The following is a 20,996-nucleotide window of genomic DNA, read 5'->3' on the forward strand; positions in this document are numbered from 1 at the left end:
TTACAGGCAGTTGCAGGCAGACCGAGGTAAACAACTGAACAGCAGATGGCCATTGCAGATATACTAGCTGTGTGGTGACGAACACTCAGAGCTGCAGGAAAGGCTCCATGCACTTTTATTCTGGCAAATAAATAGCATAATACTAGTTTCAACACAGTTTTCTTTTTTTTTTTCTCTCTTTTTTTTTTGCATGGTGTGGAAAGCTGTTTTTTCAGATGAGTGTCTCTGTGGTGCGTTGTACTGTACTGCCATCGCCAGCGCAGTACTGACTGGAGGACCGAGTGCAGCAGAGGGAGGCCTGAGTTCCCTTGGAAGGATGAGACCGTCGCCTCTCGCGAGCACGCTCTTCGAGTACCTGCATTGCGAGGTCAGGGTTTAGCAAAGCTCAGCGAACCGGTTATGACAGGCACACACAGACCTGCCAACCTCAGAAATCGAGAAAGGCAGTCGAGCTCAATTTAATGAATTACAGTCGACTCCCGTTAATTCGACTTTACATTTAATGTTTAAAAACAGCGCTAAAGAAGTACAACGGACAACAGAACAGAGGATGGGACACACACACGTTTCAGCGCCGTGCGTGTCCCATCCTCTATTCTGTTGTCCAGTGTACGTCTTTAGCGCTGCTTTTACACATTATGGAAAACCACCAACTTGCCCAATCTGCCATTTTTCTTGTTTTCACTTATTTCAAGTACACTGAGAAGTCCTGGTGGGAAATCACATTGCTATGGAAGGAAAACTCAAATATTTTGAACTCGAAATCATGCCGCTTTGGCTAATTCGATCCCCACCAACCCGCACCAGTGCCTCCCCAGGCATGCAGTGGTTACAATAAGCTTGAAAACAAGAAATTCAGTGGACGGCGCTACTGCTACTCTAGCTGTGAAGCTGTTTTATGTACACTCAATTTTAAATTCACTGGCCAGTGTGCCTTCCGCCTGTGAAGCAATCTGTTACCACTTATTTCGTGTTGTGTGACATGCTGAGCCAGCGTTTAAGCATGTTGGCACTCTTCGCCTCATGTCGGTTCGTATCAGGTCGGTTGAGTCGTGCTTGAAGCACGACTCAACCGACTTAATGCGAAGAGTACAAAAACAAAAAGACGAAGAAAGAAACAAGAAGACGTTACAGACTAATTCAAGCAATAAAAGATGATTTGAATTAATTTATTTTGCTGCCATTTGATGATTCGACCTTTAGGATAATTCAACAAGGTCATTTCACAATTCAACAATAAAGATAGAGTAAACGAGAGTGTACTGTATCGGATACAATTAACCAAACCTAAATTTTTCTCGTCAGTATCAGCGTGTAATGAATTTCGTATTTCACGAATGTATTTTTGTGTATGATACGACTTCGTTGTAACAAAGTCGCATCCATCATATCCGCATTACTTACAATGAAGTCATTTTAACAGACTCTATTGCTTGAAAGCCAGAATGCCTTCGAACAAAAGCAAACTTTCATTAATGCACAGACTAGGTAAAAACCATTGAAACTTCTTTTTAAGCACACAGACAATTGAGCACAACCTTAGCACAACTTGTGCAATTTGCCACTATCTACCTGTTCATCGTTGTTAGAGAAAAGAAAACGAAAAAAAAAAAAAGACCCACAGAATTAAATAGTAGCAGCTGTGGCTCATTAGCTTTGAGAAAACTGGTAGGCTGACGAGTGCATCCAGAGACCAGTAATCACATAAAGCAGCTTCCTTCTGGTGCACTGTCAGCACATACCAACAACCCAATCCCACAACCACAGTTAGCCTAGAGCTCTTGTACTGGACATCTGGGATCAATGTGAACACTAAAGAAAGTCTCTCTTTTTTTCTCTTTTTTTTTAACCCTTTGACGGTTACATTTTTTTGGAAATGGCATCCCCCCAGCGGGTCACATTTTCAAAATGCAGATTCAAATTCTTCAAAGTGACTAAGTTCAAGCGTAAACAAGCTATAATTTTTCAGGTGAATATGACGACAAAAATGTTTTTAGCATGGGTAGTTTTACACACAATTCATTGCTTAAGACCTGAAAAAGCTAGCATAACCATCCTCTTTACAGATGTAACAACAATTACAGAACTTATCTTTATATTTTAAATATGTTTTGCACCACTAGGACCCATACTATGAAATGTTCAATTTCACTTTCCACTTTCATCGTGCGTCATTCCGAAGGTGCGAACCAAGCAAAGACAGTGATGCGGCAACCCCCAAGCCACCTCCGAACCAAGGACAAAGAGTCGTAAGAATAGAAAATTAAGTGTATTGTTAGAGAATACAGTCATTCTCTGCCATGCCATATCTCGAAAGTGAGGCAAAGCATGCAGTGGAGCGTACGCATCAGAAAAACAAAGCGAGCAAAAAATTCTTAGTAGCCAATTGTTCGATCACTGGACGAGATTCTGTCAGTTCTTGTGCATCTCGCAAGAAGAGATGCACGTACGGCAGTATCAGCGGTTTGCGAGCGCCCGCTGTAGGCAATGTAATCGCACACCTATTGGAGAGGCACGCAGGCGAGCATCTCGCAGTAACACTTTCAGCAATGAAATACAACATAGAAACCACTTTTCGCGACACCTGAAGCTCGAAACAACATACGTGAGAATGTTGATTATAAAGCGGGCAAGCACGGGCATGAGTACACAGCAGTAAATTAGGCGAAGCGGGAACACTCTCAAACTACCGTGGTGGCAGCCACCATAGAGCGAAGGGGTGGCAGCAGAATAAGAATTCTTTTCAGAAGTTACAGAAGGCTGCAGCAACTCCAGTTGAACGCTTGGCAGCATTTCGTTCCAAAAAGGCACATTTTTCAAGCAGTCCATCGCCACTGACCACGTACGGTGATGACCCCCAATGGGTTAAGGCTCGAAATGAGCCGCCTACCTACCAGTAGTGCCTGGTATGAGGCAAAGAATGCTTTGCATTAAAAGACAGGGCTGGTCAATTTTATGTCATTCTTGTCATCTGCTGTGCACGCTAGCCAACGCAGCTATGGGCGGAGCACTGCTCTGACGAAGAGCCAGAAGGAATGGCTTTAGCGCAGAATCATTCCATTGTCCTGGCCCGGAAGAAGCGATGACACACCTTGGCCATGACGGCTGCACTGATGTAGTCGGGCAGGGGGCCGTTGCCCTCCTGCTGCTGTGGGGGTGTCGTCTCCTCGGGTGACACCGAGTACACCATGGCGGTTGGCGGGAATGTGGGCATAGGCACCCGGATCACCCGCGCCTCCGGTGGAGTTCGTTGTGCCCGGCTACCCAAGTGGCTTCGAACTTTCTCCTGAAGCTCGTTAGGAAGCTGTCATACACAGGAAAGCACGCAATTAAACTGTCAGCAAGGCTTGCACGGAAGCCTCCCTGCTCCACTGTAGTGTTGTAAGGCAGTGACCGGTGTACAGGCAAAAACACCAGTTGAAAAAAATGAATGAGAAGAACAGGTCTGTTTAATGCGCAAACTTGTGCCCCAGAAGCAAACTAACAATTAAGCGGCAATGATAGTGTCGAGCACGATTAGTTGGTCATCAAGTTGAATCCCATTGTTCAAGTCTAACCGCTTTTTATATACGTGTGTCATCGTACATTCTAGAGCTGTAGATACTGCCTGTGTTTTGTACAAGCATGTACAACAGCATTTTTACAGTCTGATAATGACAGGCCCATAACACTGTTTAGGTGAGAACAACAACTACGAGGTTTCTGAAAGAGCTAATGTGTCTTCCGTGCCAGAATTAACATGACAGCATGGATAATTTATTGACAGCAACCACTCTCAAAAAAAGTAAAAATGCATACATGGCAATAGATCGTATTGCATTACACGTGCAATGCAGATAAAGCATGTAACATGACTCAGCATTTCACAGTTGAGCACAACAAGGACTACACATCCACGCTAACCATATTAATTATCCTTTCCTTTTAGTTCTATTATTTTCTGATCATCCAACACACTACTGTGTCTCCTGCTAATGATAATGACAGCACAGCAGCTGACGGCTTAGGACAAAGAATGTGAAATGAATCGTTTCGTAATACGGCCCGTTAAGAACAAGTATGGCTGAGATGGGAGATATCGTACCGTGCTGTACTTGGAGGCTACAAAGCTGGAAGGCTTGCACTGCAATAGCTGTACAGCCACGTTGCAATCATTCCTGTACTGTTCCTGCATGGAGATCACATGACAGCCGGTTAGTTAATCAAGTGCAACCCACACAGCTAGGTAAAGTTGGGATTCCAGAAATATCTGGTTGCATGATGGAGTCCCCAGGACACATTTCAAAACTTCAGTGAAATTGAATGACCATACACAAACCTATCATGCAAAATGTTTGCAAAAAGAACATATGGCAAAAAGCAAACACATTAATGAACTGCAGAGCTTTGTTTATGTAGAGGCTGACATTTATGCAGTGGGGAGCTGGCAATGAAAAAAGTGAAAGTGTGTAGAGAAAGAATTACACCAAACAACTTAAATACCAAATCAATTGTCTTAAAGGACCACCTCAATAATGCAGTAATTGGCCTGAACATTTACGACAACTTTTGTCCAAGGAACATAATGATGACAGACATGATCATGCAGGCGACAGACTCCAGAACATGCGATACAATTTTGTTGAAATCTGTATGCCTAAAAAAATTGCCCAATTTGTCTATTAAAACTTTCCTCTGAGTAGCTACTTACAATACAGTGACCAGCATGTTTATCTTAACTTTCTTGCAACCACTGCTGCTTTATTTTCAATAAAATTTTACAAGATCACATTTCTTGGGTCTGCATTGTTCATTAAAAGCATCCGGCACCTTCGCTTACCTGCTGTATTCACACAAAATGAAAAACTTCATCGTACGTGCATTTAGCTATCGAAGAAGCGGCCTGTTACAGAGATGTGGACTGGTTTCACTGCCCATCAACACATTTCAGACAATCTCAGCAAATGACATGAATCTTGAAGGAAGGAAAAAAACTAAGAGGCGACGTCAGTCTTCGCGAAGCCTCCTTGCAGTACCACCCACCTGCAGCACCTCCAGGTTATGGAGCAGCTAAACAGGCAGCTTCTCCTCCCCCTTTCTACCTGCCCTTTCTTGTTTCACAGCCAGGGGAGCCTTCTCCAAAGCGCCGTATTCTATCTCTGGCATAGCTGTTTGCAAGTGCTGCTGTGTAACCAAGCAACACCTGCAGCACTTTTGTAGTCTTCCTCGCCATAAGAGTGCAGCATGTGTGTGCTGCAGGTCTGTTATTGTACACGTGGACACTGCAATACGCAGAGTGCAAGTACGAACGCACGCATCCATTAAACACTGCAATGTGTGCATATCGCTGCCACGCCAGTTTGAAGACGATGCAGTGGGCATCAAATGCTTCTGATTAGGACAGGTACCAAACCTGCTGCACTATTGCAGCACATGCCATGATTTCCAAAGCTCGTCTCTTCAGCACACAATGACCACGACTACGCACAAGCAGCTAGGTAAATGTATGCTTCCTACGTTTCACTGCATGCAGAGTAGAAGGCACATGCCAACTTTATTTCGGGAGCTGTCAAGCTGCCCACCACAATATCAACTGCAGAGAGCAACCAGTACATAACCAGAACGTCTGCAGTGCTCTTAGCAACGGTTGCTATTTGCCACATAAACAGCTGAGCCTAAAATTCATGACACTTCCGCCACACGTTTTGAAATTCATTGAGATTGTTAGGGCCTCCTCAATCATTTCCTTCCTCCATACATGGACCAAAAGACACAATGTCATATCAAAATGCAAGTTAAAATGGAACCACAGTGAGCACTAAATCTTCTTTACAAGTTATTAGAATAAAGACATATGCCAGTCTATTTTTACTGTCTTTTGCCTTGTACATGTGATTTCCAAAGATGGTAATTACAGTTGAAATAGTCCACGATTTGAGGGTGCTGGGCACAAACTGCACCCTACTCACATTCTCCTCACGCAGTTGTGCCAGAGCCAGCTGTGCGTCGACAAGTCGTGCGGTCAGCTCCTGGAGGTCACGGCTAAGCGCATTCTTTTCCGTCTCGCAGCGGTCAACCACCCGTAACAGCTTGTCCTCCAGGCCCTGATTTACCTGGAAGCCCATGGGTCGGCATAATAAGCAAATACTCACTCATACTTATTCACCAATATTTTTGTAGGATATGTACCCACTCACACTCGCATGCATGCGCGTTTACAGTTTCTTCGATTCACACTTACTGGCATCCATTCACATTCACGTGAACTTCTGCACACCGGCACTCATCAACATACATATGTCCACTCACACTTTGCTGACAGTCACTCACATTAACCAGCACTCACTCCCCTTCATACTTGCGTGCTCTATCTCACTAATGCTGTATCTCACAATTGTGAATGCGTGTGCAGTGAGTATGAATCAGTGTACTCGTCAGTGAGTATGCTGACCTATGCCTCAGAGAGGCAATGTACATAGGCATGTAGAATCTAGTGGGACGTTAGGACCCCTCAACTTCAGTGGCCTGAGCTGCCAAGTTGTGTTCTACTGGCAAGCTTTGAAGTTTCATTCTGTTGGCCCATGTTTAGCTGAGATGTTCTTGCAACTTAGGTTTCATCCAGACTTACCGATTGAGCTTAGTGAGACATGAAAATTTTTAGACATGCCCACTCACAGCTCAAAAAAAATTAATTTGAGGGAACAATAGGCAATGATACAAGAAGGAATGCAGGAGCGTTTCACAATGCTGAACCAACATGCCAAATTATCTGTTCCAAGAGACAAGTTCGCTCAAAGCTCATGAATGACATCAAGAGATGACGCATTTGGCATCAATGAGTTTCAGCGCAATCTCCAATTCTAGGACCTTCGTCTGTATATTTTCCAACACATTTACAGTCGACTTCTATTAATTCGACCCTGACAGGATAAATGAAAGTGATCTAATTATCCGGCACGTATAATTAAAGAATATGCAGAAAAAACATCGAAACATACCACTGATTCACTTGGTAATATTTGCTTGATTCTAACACACTCACAAATCAAATGCGCACTCTCTTTCTATGCGTCTGAAGCAGAAAACTAATACAGAGAGAACATTAAAGCTCTTAAGCAAACTAGAGATCTAAAGCGCACCCAATTGCTTAGCAAGAAAAATGGGCAAGGTTCTAATTTGTATTGCACAGTGGCGCCCGGTTTCCTAAAGTCAGCGGTAAAGCATACTAACGCCGTCAACGAAGTTTTTAGTCCAATTTTCTAGAGGGGGGGAAGGCCACACTTTAGAATCGGGTAAACACCGTAATCAGACATCGTGTGCTTGCATTATTGCTTGAAAATCTTGTTAGCTAGGGCAAGCCGAAAATAGGCGTTTTCGATGGGAGATGACATGTGTTCAATGCATTCACTGTTCCCTAAGCTCTAAGCTCTGCCGAGACGCTGCCAGTAAAGGGAACGAAAGTGGGGTCAGGCACATGCTTGTTGACTGGTCAAGTTTGAATCATCTGGCACGGGCCAATTTTAGGATCGAAATAACTAAAGTTTGGGCCCATAGAAAAGCAAGGGCACTGGCCAAGACATTTGGTTGGGATCAAATTAACAGACGTACACTGTACAAGTTTGTTTGTATCACAAAACAATACAACAAGAAGAAAGGGGGTTAACCGAGAGGCCAGATTTAGTGTCAATGTTTGTTGGCTTCTTATAACACAATACAAGACATTCTTAATTCTGTCGTAGTGTGGCAATGAGGAAGCGCTGAGGGATGCATGGAAGTGTTTACTGCAATTGTGTACCCACCTGCTTCTGCCTAAACATAGAGGGTCTAATTTTTAATTCAATGATTTTGCAAGGTTATGGCACAATGGAGATAGGTTACATTTGTCATGCAAAAAGGGAATGTCAGCCTCTGAAGGTAACTAACACAAACAGTACAGTCAAGAGTTCAACGAAGCACCATCACGGTAAGTGATGATTATACTAAAGGGAGTAGATTGCTGGCAGATATTGAAAACAAACACCTACACAGATCCCTTCTCCACAAGCTGCCAGCTTTCACGTAATCCACTTCATTGTCCCGTCTTCTAATGACAAACGAAGTAGCAGTGGAACAAAGGGTATTGTCTGCCCCAGCTTTGCAGGTATTGCAAGGATCCTCACAATTCTATTGCATCAACCTTTTGTTATCATAACTCCACAACATTCTTGCTTCTCTCCTTACAAACAACTACAAGTGGAAGCATTATAGAGGCCTTTCAATGAAGCATTATGAAGACCTTGCAAGTGGTTTACGGTGGTAATACGGTGGGTATTATCATTCCAACATGTTTTGGTGGAATGTAATGAAGATACTCTTGCAATAATTATCTTATTTCATACAAAAGAAGGAGTGGCCTTTAAAATGCTTTTACATGTATATTGATAAGGTAGTACACTTTATTTTCAGTCAGGAACTTGAAAGGGGCCATGACACCAAATTTTCAAGCTTTAATTATGCATTGCATGTTAAATTATACATGTCCCATAGCAAGCTGGCAAAATTTGACTCTAATAGGAGCAGTAGAAAATTTGCATTTGCATATTTTTTACAGCTGAACTGCAGAGCAGCCTGGCTACACCAACGGACGATCATATGAACCACATTCTGCATAGTAAATGCTCATGGTATGCACATTGTTTTGTTTTCGCATGTGCAACTCGGCGGTCAGCCCAAGATAGTTTCTGCAGGCATTCTCTGGTATATGCTGTTTTTCTCGTGCGAATGAAAGAGTTGCGAGCGCAAGTAACGGCAATGCCGTAGCCACACTGCAAAGTGTCAGAGTGTGTAGAACAAGGAAAGAATGGCACGGTGTGCACGTGGTTTTTGAAGCAGACAGCACAGTAATGGCCCCACACTTTTTGGTGTCACACGAGCCATGCCCAAATGCCTGTCGCTGTAAGTGGCAAAGGCAGAGATTTCAATTTAAAATGTTTGCTGAGGGTCCTCTTTTTTTTTTTCTTTGTGTGTGTACATGTGTGTACAAAATCATACTGGCCCCTTTACACTCAGTTACAATGATAAAACATATTCTCCCTGCCCCCTCTAAAAAAAATTAACTGCTCAGCAATATTCAGTCATTCATTATGAGTGTCTCAATATTAGGCAGCCTATATGAGAACTAAATGTCTTGATTTGGGCAAAGCAATTTATCATTTTGGTGACTTACACCATGTCTCCATCTCATTAAAACAATGCACAGTGCTGTAGTATCAAACTTCTGCCCTTTAACAAACTCAACATTCTAGATGTATCTGGGGGCAAACGGTTTTCTTTTGATTTTTCCACTGCTCTCATTGTCATGACGCGCCAGATGTTGCTTCTCATTTATGAGCTCCTCAGTTGACTGGATGTTCACTTGAGAATGGCATTACATGCATTTAAATATGCCCATAAATAAGCCATTTAAATATCTCAAGAAGCATCACTTCTGCCAAGAGGACTCCACATAAACTTCAAATTTCACGGTGTTTATAAATCACTATAGTAGCCTTCCGTTATTTCAACCCTTATGGAATCAACTAAATTGATCGAATTATCCAGCTGGTAAAATTAAACAAGATGCAGAAGAAATGCCAAAACACACCACCATTTGGCAATACTTGCCCGAGTCTAACGCAACCTTCAATCAAACACATGGCCACTACATCCAAAGTGGAAAATTAATGTATAAATGACATTAAATTTCCTAAACAAAGTACTAGGAATCTAATGCGCACCTGGTTATTCAACAACAAAAATGGACAAGGGGTGAATATTTGTGTCACAATGACGGCTGCATTTCTAAGATTTTGCCACACGTTTTAGTTAGCTTTGCCGCACTACACTAGTGTTATGCAGTAAAGCATACAAATGCCTCAAAGGAGGCTTTGTTTTTATATGTGACTGGCATCTCGCAAGGAATTTTTGGTCTAATTCTCCTGAAAAAGAAAAGGTGTGTGCCAGGTTTGGGTAAACACCATTATCAGACATTATCAGCGACAATTATTGCTCGGAAATCCTGCTAAGGCAGGTGATAAATAGGCATTTTTAACGGGAGATGACATGTTCAATGCATTCACAGTTCTCTAATCTCCGTCAAGACAGAAGCTGTCATCAAAGGTCCCCTCACCAGGTCTGGCCATTCCAAACTGACAAGCGTAGTGCATACAATGCGCGCTAACGATCATGCCTGCAACGTGTATTACACGGCCTCGCACCACAGAAAGCTTAAATTTCAAACCAGACGCCGTTTGCCCTTCTTGTCTAGGGTGCCGTGCTCCCACCCGAAGAATTGACGTATATAGCGTAAGTGCACCTACATACATGGTAGTGCTGTGACACCCATCATAGTGACATGCGACTTTGAGAATTATTCAAGGCAACATCAGTCATTTGTTTAATTTGTTGCTTCAATAAATTAATTAAAGTTTATAGAAATAATAAAATCTGCAGACTAAATTTCTGAGTGTCCTTGTTTTACTTTGTACCATAGCAAGAGAGACGTACTTCCTTTTCATCTGCTTGTTCCCATGTTGTCCAATCGCATGCACAGAGAACAAAACTGACATTTTCTACAGTGTTCCAGAGTGCGATCATGTTGTGATCTGCTTGCACATGCCTCAGTGTAGCACTGGATTATACCACTAGTGAGGTGTTCTTGTGCACAGTGTGCAAAATTGTGGGCTTAGCAAAATGAGAGAAACGCAACAGCTCATACACGAGATCATCAGTGGAAGTTGCGCTGCATAGCAAGAAAGTGAAAAAAGATTAAGGCAGCGCCCGTGACGTACGCATCATGCGATCCTCCAGCTCCAGTATGGGAAAATGCGGGGAAGAAATGTCGCTTGCGGAGGCTAGATGGGGGCAAGTGGATAGAGCATCTATGTTAGCGGTGATGCTAACCTCCTGAAATCATGGGTTCGCTGCACTGAAATATTTCTGTCTCGGCTATTAACGAACCAATTTGAAAAATTCTTGCAGTAGAACACTAGCGGTAGAACTTTTACGGTAGAACTATAGGGCACGTAACAAATTCCAGAATGTAACCAAAATTTGCTATGTGGCTTGGTAATGGCCCTCTAAAGGGGCCGCTAACATCGGGGTCAGGCGCTCATTAATGTTCTCATTATCTGGCTAAAGTCAAGGATCGAAATAACAAATGTTTTAGGATCGAAATAAGAAAAGTTTGGGCCCACAGACGTGCATGGGTGGTGGCCGGGACCTTAGTTGGGATTGAATTAATGGTTTCCGATTTGAGATTCCGAGGTCGTTTTACTCGAATATTCGTATTCTATTAGACTAAATGATTTCACCATGCGAACACTTCTACTAACTTGCTACAGTAGAAACTCATTGATACGGTTCTGCATAATACATATTTTGGGCTAATCTGCTCTTTCCCTGGCCAACGTCCCCATAAGAGCAATCTATTTTCTTACGGTTAGTTGCATCACGTTTTCACCTGAAACAGGATAATACGACAGCAGAAGTGGGCTTTCGCTGGCATTTCTAAAACGCATAGTTTTATATTTCAGTGTACTAGCTTGTACACTGAAAACCATTCGTTAAACCCCAGCAACACTGGAGGAAAAACGCATGTCGCTCAGTTGAGTGAGAAAACGGCAGCTTATTTTTTCAACTTCCAGAAGAACTTTTTGTGGACAATGAAAAGAAGAAAGTGCAGCACAAACTGACAAGCTATTTCATTGCTGCTGAATTACAATGAGTTGGCTGTGGTTCATGTGGCATCTAGTGATGCTGCTCTGCATAGCGTGTTATGTGGAGCAGTACCGTATTTACCCGCGTATAACCCGCCCCTGCATATAACCCGCACCCCTAACTTTGAACTCGGCGGAAAAAAAAAAAAAAAAAACTCGCGTATAACCCGCACGTTTACCTGAAAAAAAAAAAATGAGCGCTAGAAAGATGCAACTCACACTCAGTGATCATTTCGTTTTCAGAACATTTATTCAAACGACCGCCACCACGTCACTGGTTATCCGATTCTTAATCGTCGCCGCTCTCACTACTGCCATCCGAGGCTTCATCGCCACTCTCAAAGACGTAGTCGTCCTCGGAACCATCCAGACTATTACTGATCGCACATTTTTTAAAGCTTTTGCGCACCAAATCGGCCGGTATCGCTTTCCACGCATCCACGATCCACTGGCACAGCAATGGAATATCAGGCCTTCGCACGCGTCCCGTCGGTGTGAGGGCGTAAATGCCGTCGGCCATCCACTGGGCATACAGCCGCTTCACGTGTGCCTTGAACGGCTTGTTCAGGCACACGTCGAGTGGCTGTAGCATGGACGTCATGCCGCCAGGTATTATGACGAGGTCGGTGCTGGTCTCGGCAAGGCGAGCCTTCACCGCATCAGTGCAGTGGCCTCTGAAGGAATCTAGTACGAGCATCGACCGGCGTGCCAGCAAGGCACCTGGTCTTCGCTCCCAGATTACTCGAAGCCAGTCACCGACTAGGCCACTGTTCATCCACGAATTTTCTTCCGCACGCACAACGATTCCTGGGGGCAGTGGAATGCCAGGCAGCGTCTTGCGTTTGAAAATGACACACGGGCGCAGTTTCGTGCCGTCAGCCAAAGCGCATAGCATGACTGTGCAGCGCAGCTTGGCATTTCCGCCGGTCAGCACGCTGACTGATTTGGAGCCCTTTTTTTCCATGGTCGTGTCCATCGGCATCTCAAAGTACACAGGTGTTGGATCAGCATTTCCCACCTGAGACAGCAAATAGCTGTGCTCCTTCCGAAGTGCGATCACATATCGTTGAAAGTTCAACAACTTTTCCTCGTAGGCTTCAGGAAGCCGCTGGCACATGGTTGTTCGCCGCCGCATAGAAAATCCATGTCTTCGCATGAAGCGCTGAAGCCATCCACGGCTTGCACGAAACTCACGTGGAATGTTCAATTCCCGGGCCAACTTCAGGGCTTCCATTTGCGCCATCTCAGTCGAAACAGCGTGGCCACGACTTCTCTGCTCCTCAATGAACTTCGCAAGCTGCGTCTCGAGGTGGGGGTACGCGCCAGTCTTCGGACCCCGAAACGCTCGCCTGTTCCGGTTCGTTGCTTCGAGACTCTCTTTTTTCTTCCTCCAGTCGCGAATGCACGACTCGTCGACGTCATGCTGTCTTGCAGCAGCTCTGTTGCCGATTTCTTCGGCAGCGGCTATAATCTTTAGCTTCTCTTTCGCTGTGAAACACTGCCGTCGAGTCGCACTCATGATGCCAAAACAAAGCAGGCAAACAGTGCAAACTGGGGTAAGTACACTAAACAGCGCCTAACGCGAGGCTCGGTAACACTGAACTTAGCGTCACACATTACTTCCCCCCTCTCTTTTGGCTTCTGGATTGGATTGGCGCGGCTCGCTACGTGCTTGCGCGCGCTTTTCCGAGCGCAGATTGATGCGCGCCTGGTTTCTGCACTAGGTGTCTACACCATCACTTTTTCGAGCGCAGATTGGTGTGCGTCTGGTTTTTGCACTAGGCTTTTATACGATCGCTTGTCGCTGCTTTCCTTTTCTCTGGTTTGATTCGGCGCGGTTAGGTGCAGGCGCGCATATTTGGTGTGCGCCTGCTTTCTTGCGCTGGTCTTTGAACACATCGCTCGCTGCTCGCGCTTATATATAAGAAAACGCTGCGCCGCTGGCGTACCGTGTACGTAAGCGCGCAGCAATGCCGGGAAACATTCATACAAAAGCAAAGGGTGAGAACACTGCGCTTTGTTTTTCATTACTTTGTCATGTACCTTCACACTGGGTAGCGCCGAGCGATCGCTTCTAACAAACGCAGAAATGAGTCTTTGCAGCGCGTGTGGCCATTAATTGACTACCCAACACAGCCATGTGAGGTGCGACTCCAGGCGGAGAGGAGGTGGCGCTTCACTTTCTGCATGCCAATAACTTTCCATTTTTTTGCGTGTGAACGCCCGTGATCGGGTCCACAAATTTCATGCTGTCTGGTTTAGTTTCCCATTGCAGATTGAGGCTCACTCCGTTAGCATCCACTAAGTTCGGGATGCAGTTGTATGCGGCCCATTCAATCGAGGCCGCGCTGATGACGGGCGACAAGGTTCCGCCGAGCCGGCAAAATCACGGCGGCATTGCAGACCTTGGACCATGGGTATTCGGCATGACCTGCGTGACCACCGGGCAGTTCCGACTATTCAAGGTCGACAGACGAGACGCGGCGACGGTAGGCCCCATTATTGCAGCCAACGTTGAACCGGGAATTTCGCTTGCCGCGAAGGAGGCGTTCATCAATATGCACAATCCTTCGGGGCCACCGAGTGGGTGTCGCGCCAGCAGCTCGTCCCGCACGACCTCATGAGCTATCGCGGGCATTCACACGCAAAAACTAGCAAGTTAATAAACTGAAGCGCCACCTCCTCTCCGCCGGCTGCAGGGTAACTGCACCGCTGCTGGAGTCGCACCTCACATGGCTGTGGTGGGAGTCAATTAATGGCCAGACGCGCTGCAAAGACTCATTTCTGCGTTTGTTAGAAGCGATCGCTCGGTGCTACCCAGTGGTAAGGTACATGACAAAGTAATGGAAAACAAGGCGCAGTTTTCTGGCGCGCTTACATACACGGTACGCCCGCGGCGCAGCACTTCCTTATATATAAGTGTGAGCAGCGAGCGATGTGTTCGAAGACCAACGCAAAAAAAAAAAAAGCAGGCGCACACCAAGTATGCGCGCCTGCACCAAGCCGCACCGAATCAAGCCAGAGAAAAGGAAAGCAGCGACAAGCGATCGTAAAGAAGCGCAGTGCACAAACCAGACGCACACCAATCTGCGCTCGAAAAAGCGACTGTATAAAAGCCTAGTGCTGACACCAGGCGCACATCAATCTGCGCTCAGAAAAGCGCGCGTAAGCACGTAGCGAGCCGCGCCAATCCAATCCAGAAGCCAGAGAAAGGGGGGAAATAATGTGTGACACTAAGTTCAGTGTTACCCGAGGCTCAACAATGCTGGCCTTTCGTTGGCCCTTCATCGGCTTGACAAGCGTCGATGACGATGGGGATGGCGGACTACACGGGGAGGCCGCCGCACATTGCGGTGAAGCCGACCCCCCCCCCCCCCTCCCGAGGAAAAAATTCGCAGATAACCCGCACCCCCACTTTTTAAACGCGTTTTTTCACATTTTGGTGCGGGTTATACGCGAATAAATACGGTATCACTCGACGCCACACGATCCTTTGTTATCGAGTTTGTCACTGAGTACGCCTGTCTTCATATATTTTGAAGCTTGCAGTGGATGATGTCATTTTCATATGAAAGGTTTGTTTTCCAGTTCCTGTGAAGATCACATCAACGAGATTCCGCTGTATACTGTGTCCCTTGCACAAAACACACAAATACACCGAAACGAACAGGACATGTGACGAACAGATGAAGGAGCGCTTGCGCCCACCTTCTGAAGCTTACGGTATCCATCCTGAAGCCGCTGCCATCTGTCCTGGCAGGTTTCCTGGCGACAGGGGGCGTTGGGGGGCTCTGGAGGCCTGCCCTGCGGGGGACCCTCCAAAACCTGCATAAGCCATAGAAAAGATTTTAAAAAGAGAGCTAAATTAAACAGGCCAATGGCATAAAAGTCACACTATAGATAACACATCAAGAAACCAAGCGCATTTTTAACTTAGCGTGAGCTAATGCCAGCTATGCACCCAACATGTGAACGGCTTCTGTCAGAACCATGGCACCCAAGTTCCTGCATGCACACTGCCATGCTTAAAGGATCACTAAAGAGACAATTAAGCTGAGCTACAATAGTAAATCACATGTCTACATTATAATAAAAAGCCACCTTTAAATAAAAAGAGGCATGATAAGTCAGAGAAGATGAAGAAAATGAAAGACGTGAATGTGGACGAAATCTGCTCAGCTCTAGTTAACTCTGGTGTTTAAAAAACTAACTACAAGGTGTTCTAAAAGAGCCATAGATGGAATCAACAAGTTTCAAGGACTTCTATAGAGTCACAATGGGCCCAATAAGGAAAAAATAACTTTGGAGTATCTCACATCACGCTGATATAAGGGCTTTGGGATTTCAGCACGAATTTCAAGAGAATCGAACTTTGACCTTCGTTTCCTCTTCCAATAATCAACCTATTATTGTGAAATTAAAGAACATAAAGTTTTGAAAGAATGTTTTTTAAATCTGAACACCTTTATGAACAAGACAAGCTTCAGTGAACTGCTGGAACTAGCCATATTGAGGGCTTTACTAAAGGTCTTTACCCTAGCGAAGCCTGTTGGTGTAAGTGTTCTGAATGTCTTCATGATACTGATTTTGTTTGTAGATCTCAACATCACCACATCACTGAGATAAATGCCTGCCACTGCCTAAAATGGCAGACATATGACAAACAAGTTCCAGCAGGCACTCAGATTTCCTAGTTGTCCTTAGTTAGTTCTCATTGCAGTAGAGATGCTGACTAAACTGCACACTATTCTGGCTAATTACTCAAGTGACTTTGGCAGAGTTAATGGTAAGCTTTGTTTTCTGGTCATGCATATCTGCATACTAGCAAAGCCATAGTCGGCTAAGGTGTTCTCTATGCCTCGACCTAACTTGCATTTGCACAATCCTGCAGTTTTCTTTGTAGGCGCTTCATTAAACACTATCCCCATGACACACATTTTAACTCAACAAAATACTTTGCATTTTCATGTTGATATATGTAACTGTCATGTTTGGCATTTGACTAATTTCTGCCTTTACGTAATACATCTTGTCATCATCATCTTGTTGTGATTGTTACATTCGCTTGTAATGCACTTCCAATTTATCCTGTTCCTTTTCTGTTCTTCTACTTTTTTTTTCACTGCACCAAACCAAGGTTTCAGATGTTCATGGGCACTTTCAGAAATGAATGAATGAATCAACAAATCAATGAATGGCATTCTTTCTTAAAACACAAAAGAGGTTATATGAATGCTATAGTGCGTAAATAAGAACTAGTTAGAAGCTATCTGTAAGCATTTGTGTGTGCAGAGTAAGTAAATGGACTAACGTAAGAGCACACAATATGCTAGTATGACCCAACATTGAGGACCAGATGGCTCATTACCAAAAGTGAGCAAAAGAATAAGATATGCTCAATATTTATGAACAATAGCGTTGATATAAGTGAACCTGGTCATGAACTTTGAAGGCAAAAGCAGGCTTACGAGGTAACTTTCAATGCTAAAAGTCAGTGATGAAAGAAAATGTCAGCCACTGAAACCTTCAAGATGCAGCTGCAAAAGTTTTGTGGACAACTCGTGGCAGATTGAGACTACTTTAAGCGTCACCTGCAATGAAATTTCGTTTTTGGCTATACTGGTTATAAATTAGTGGTGTGCATTACTGAAGCAATCTCCACGAAGCCACACGGCCAGTAATTGTCTAATTTTCTGATAACAACCTTTAAACAGCACCTGGTAGAGAACACAAGCACCTGGTGGTTGGTGGATGCGACACAAATACCAGCACAGAGCCACAAGTTGTTTCAAGCAGTACTCTAGATGCACCTGCTCTAGTTGTATCTGCTCTAGTTGTAGATCACTCTAGTTGTATCCCGAAGGGCCTTGACTCAAGTTCTCAGGACATCACGTGTGGATTTTCTGGACGTAGTTTGGGGTAAGTCAAGGGAACGAAATTCTGTTCACCACCAGGTGTTTGCAAGCCACCTGAGGACAATCTAGTGTTACCAGCGGAAAGCAATTGTCACATTACCTGTGTCTCCATACGCACAATGTGACAGTCGCGCTCCAGGAGCTGCCGCTTCAGAGCCTCGATTTCCTGGTGAAGGTGCAGGCTGTTGCTGCCGCTCACGCAGCTTTCACACACACAGCCGCACTCCTGCAAGCACCAGACACAACCAGAGGACAGAATCACTTTTTCACCCAGCACAAAAGTATGCGAAGTAATCGGTGACGTTCAAACCAGACCAAGCAGCTCACAGCTCCCTCATGTAATGTAAATTCATGCTACACAAGACAAAAAGGACAGGAAGGAAGTCAGGTGTAGCTATAAGCTGTGGCTTGGCATGCCAGGAAGCAGTGCACTGACACACTACCTTTACCAAATTTCATGAAACTGTATCCTATAACTACAAATTGCAATGGTTTTGCATGACCTCCGAGATTGTAGTGCACTGTTGCCTGCACAATGCGAAATGCAATATGCCCACAGAGGTAATGGGTTTTGCATAAAGCGGTTACTTTACGCCATCAGAGAAGAGATGTGAAACGCATCATTTACCAGCTGAAATGCACTGTAAAAGCAAACCTAGTGGTGTGTGTTGGTGTGAAAGAGGTTAGATATGGGCATAACGAAAAGTGCGAGAAGCTCCCAAAGAATGCTCATTGCATTAAAAATAAACAAGACTGCTGTGCTTGTTTCTTGTGGCTGTGCTCAAGTGTGGCAGCTGCAGTGACTGCAGTAAAGAAGCGGTCCTATGTAACTGCCTCCTTCGGTACTGAAACTGAACCTGGTTAGAAACATGTATTACTAGCCATTTATTTAGGGAGCTTGTACCTTCACTTAATGCAAAAAAAAAAAAAAAGATGACATGCCAAAAATTTTGTGGTAGTACTTCATTTGAAAAATGTTTCTGTTGTGTACAAAGTGCAAGGGCATGTCAAATTCAAGATTCTTGCATTTACGACCCCAAATTCTTGCTAGTTCATATTGATAATCATGCGACAGAGCCCAATGTGATGGTGTGCTAAATCTCGAGGGACTCCACATCCTCCTGTCACGTCAAAACATTGGAAATTTCCAGTGGCTCACATGAAAACTTGGCAAACCATAATGTAAGCTCGTTCGAGTGTCATTATTTACAGTAACTTTGCGCTGCCACTCCAGAAGATCTGAGCAGTATTTCTCCCCATGCAAATGCCCCAATCAATGCCACTGAAAGAACTAAACATGCAGCAAGCTTCAGAACAGTGACGATGATGCGTCTGCATGCAACAAGCAATCGTGTAGATTGGCCTTCAAACTTAGCAATAATGGCGTTGTGCGGCCTTGATCCGATTGTGGCAGTGCATCTTTAATCAAGCTCCCGTTTGTCTCGCTGTAACATGTCACTAGTTGTGGGCAAGCTCTTACCTGACAGACGCACTTCATGGTACTCATCGTTGGCTACGTCATGGCTTTGGGGCGCCGTCTGCAACGCTGTCAAATGCCCCGACCTTCCCTTGAATGCCTGCAGAGGCAATGAATGAAGTTTCAGACGGGCACAGTTGCATGCACTTTTATGCACGGCTCCGGTGAATGCTTCGATCACGTTATTTACAACAATCACAACCGCAATCTCGGAAAAATGACATGCTTACCTTAGCTGCAAATGCGTTTATGAAGGTGGACTATGTGTGTCAAAATACGATTACAGCAAAGCCAAGATAAAAGGCGAAATAAAAAAAAAATTATACGAAAGGAGCTATTAAACGTCTAAGCAAAAGATCAAATCCAGCGCAGCCTTGCTCCTTACGTGCTAAAGACGAAGCGCAACGTCGGCTAAGAAATCGCGCAGAGCAAGACCCAAGAACTCCAAGTTTCATGTAAATATAATGGATCCCGTACTGGCGATCAACGTGAGCAGAAGCACTTGCATGACCAAAACAAAAGCCATGATCGAAAACTCACGCCTGCAAGGAGAGGCTGTGGTGCGTCCGCTTGCGGCGGTCTGGCCTCCTTCAGTACAGCGTGGCAAGGCAGCTAAAAGCGCATCGTAGAAGCAGGGACGAAATGAATGCGTAAGAGGACTTCGTCACTCGGTGTTCATCGGCTGCTGCCGCTGCTGCTGCCACCTCCCCATAACGTAAGGCGCGTTCTGGGACAATCCCTGCCACCGCACGTCATTAGTTTAGTTCTCAAAAGTAACGCAAACTTGCTTATGTCGCTTCCTACCTATAGTAGGCACCCAGTCACCCTATCTCTCTCGTTTATTATGTCAATAACGCGACCGCAGATGTTAAAGATGCAACATATTATCTAACTACTTTTCATAATCAATTTAGGTTAAGTTATTTTTTATTATTTTTTGCACATGCTTTGCGCATTTAGGTTTGTATTTATTTAGTAAGCAATTTTAGCAGTATGTCAAGATGTTGCTTCTTTTTGCTTGTGTGGCCTAAATTTTGATTTTTGAACGTTTCAACACTTTGCACCGATTTTGAATGCTTCAGACTTGCTGCAGACAAATCAGGGTTATCATGTGTCCAGTTTAGTTCACCTTATTTTGGCGCTACAGGCGCTAGTGACCGTACCATTTATATATATATATATATATATATATATATATATATATATATATATATATATATATACTTCAGACTTCCATCAAGCAAATCAGTTATCATATGTCCAGGTCAGAACACCTTGTCTTGGCGCCAGGGACGCTAGTCACCGCATAATATGTGTTTATAAATAAAACTAGAGTAATAACACTCGTGGAGGTTCAATGCTTCCACTCTATTAGAGTCTAGAATGTGGCTTCGAATACTTCAAGGACTTGCTTCAAACAAACGACAGTTAGCATATGTCCAGGGTAAATCACCTTGTTTTGACACCAGGGGCGCTTGTCATCACACCACATATGCTTATACATAAAACTGGAGTAATAACACTCGTGGAGGTCCAATGCTTCCAACAACAACGTATACCCAGCCTAGCCTGCGCTTACTGCACTAAACCGATGTCTAAACTGTGCGCGGCATAGTCGTGCGGTCTAGAGTCTAAAACGTGGCTTCGAATACTTCAGACTTGCTTCAAACAAATGACAGTTATCATATGTCCAGGGCAAGTTACCTTATTTTGGCACCAGGTGTGCTAGTCACTGCACCATATATGTTTATAAATAAAACTGGAGTAATAACACTCCTGAAGCTTCAATGCTTCGAGCAACTTTCAACACTCGTCCGTACCAGCCTATCCTGCGCTTACCTAGCGCAGCAGTGTCTAAACGTAGTCTAAACTAGTCTAAACTATGCGCGG

The 20,996-nt window shown here is 44.4% G+C and overlaps 1 protein-coding gene across 1 annotated transcript; it reads right to left on the minus strand.

The window, feature by feature from the left end:
• Positions 1–92: 92 nt before the first annotated feature.
• LOC142563659 (uncharacterized) lies at positions 93–19,815 on the minus strand. Its single transcript, XM_075674247.1, has 8 exons — positions 19,647–19,815; positions 19,110–19,206; positions 17,730–17,855; positions 15,423–15,539; positions 5,949–6,092; positions 4,085–4,168; positions 3,092–3,304; positions 93–355 (listed from the first exon to the last, which is right to left on the minus strand). The coding sequence occupies exons 2-8, from the start codon at positions 19,134–19,136 to the stop codon at positions 212–214; spliced, it is 855 nt and encodes a 284-aa protein (XP_075530362.1). The 5' UTR covers positions 19,137–19,206; positions 19,647–19,815; the 3' UTR covers positions 93–211.
• Positions 19,816–20,996: the final 1,181 nt, after the last annotated feature.

Source organism: Dermacentor variabilis, chromosome 11, assembly GCF_050947875.1.
Source record: "Dermacentor variabilis isolate Ectoservices chromosome 11, ASM5094787v1, whole genome shotgun sequence".
Taxonomy (NCBI): Eukaryota; Metazoa; Arthropoda; class Arachnida; order Ixodida; family Ixodidae; genus Dermacentor; species Dermacentor variabilis.

What these genes read in the sequence shown, in the direction of transcription:
- LOC142563659 (XM_075674247.1), bottom strand. Translation starts at nt 19,136, where the DNA reads ATGAGTACCATGAAGTGCGTCTGTCAG. An exon ending in CCATGAAGTGCGTCTGTCAG is followed by an intron (nt 17,856 to 19,109) that starts GTAAGAGCTTGC and finishes TGGTGCTTGCAG; the next exon opens with GAGTGCGGCTGTGTGTGTGA. An exon ending in TAGCCTCCAAGTACAGCACG is followed by an intron (nt 3,305 to 4,084) that starts GTACGATATCTC and finishes TGTGTATGACAG; the next exon opens with CTTCCTAACGAGCTTCAGGA.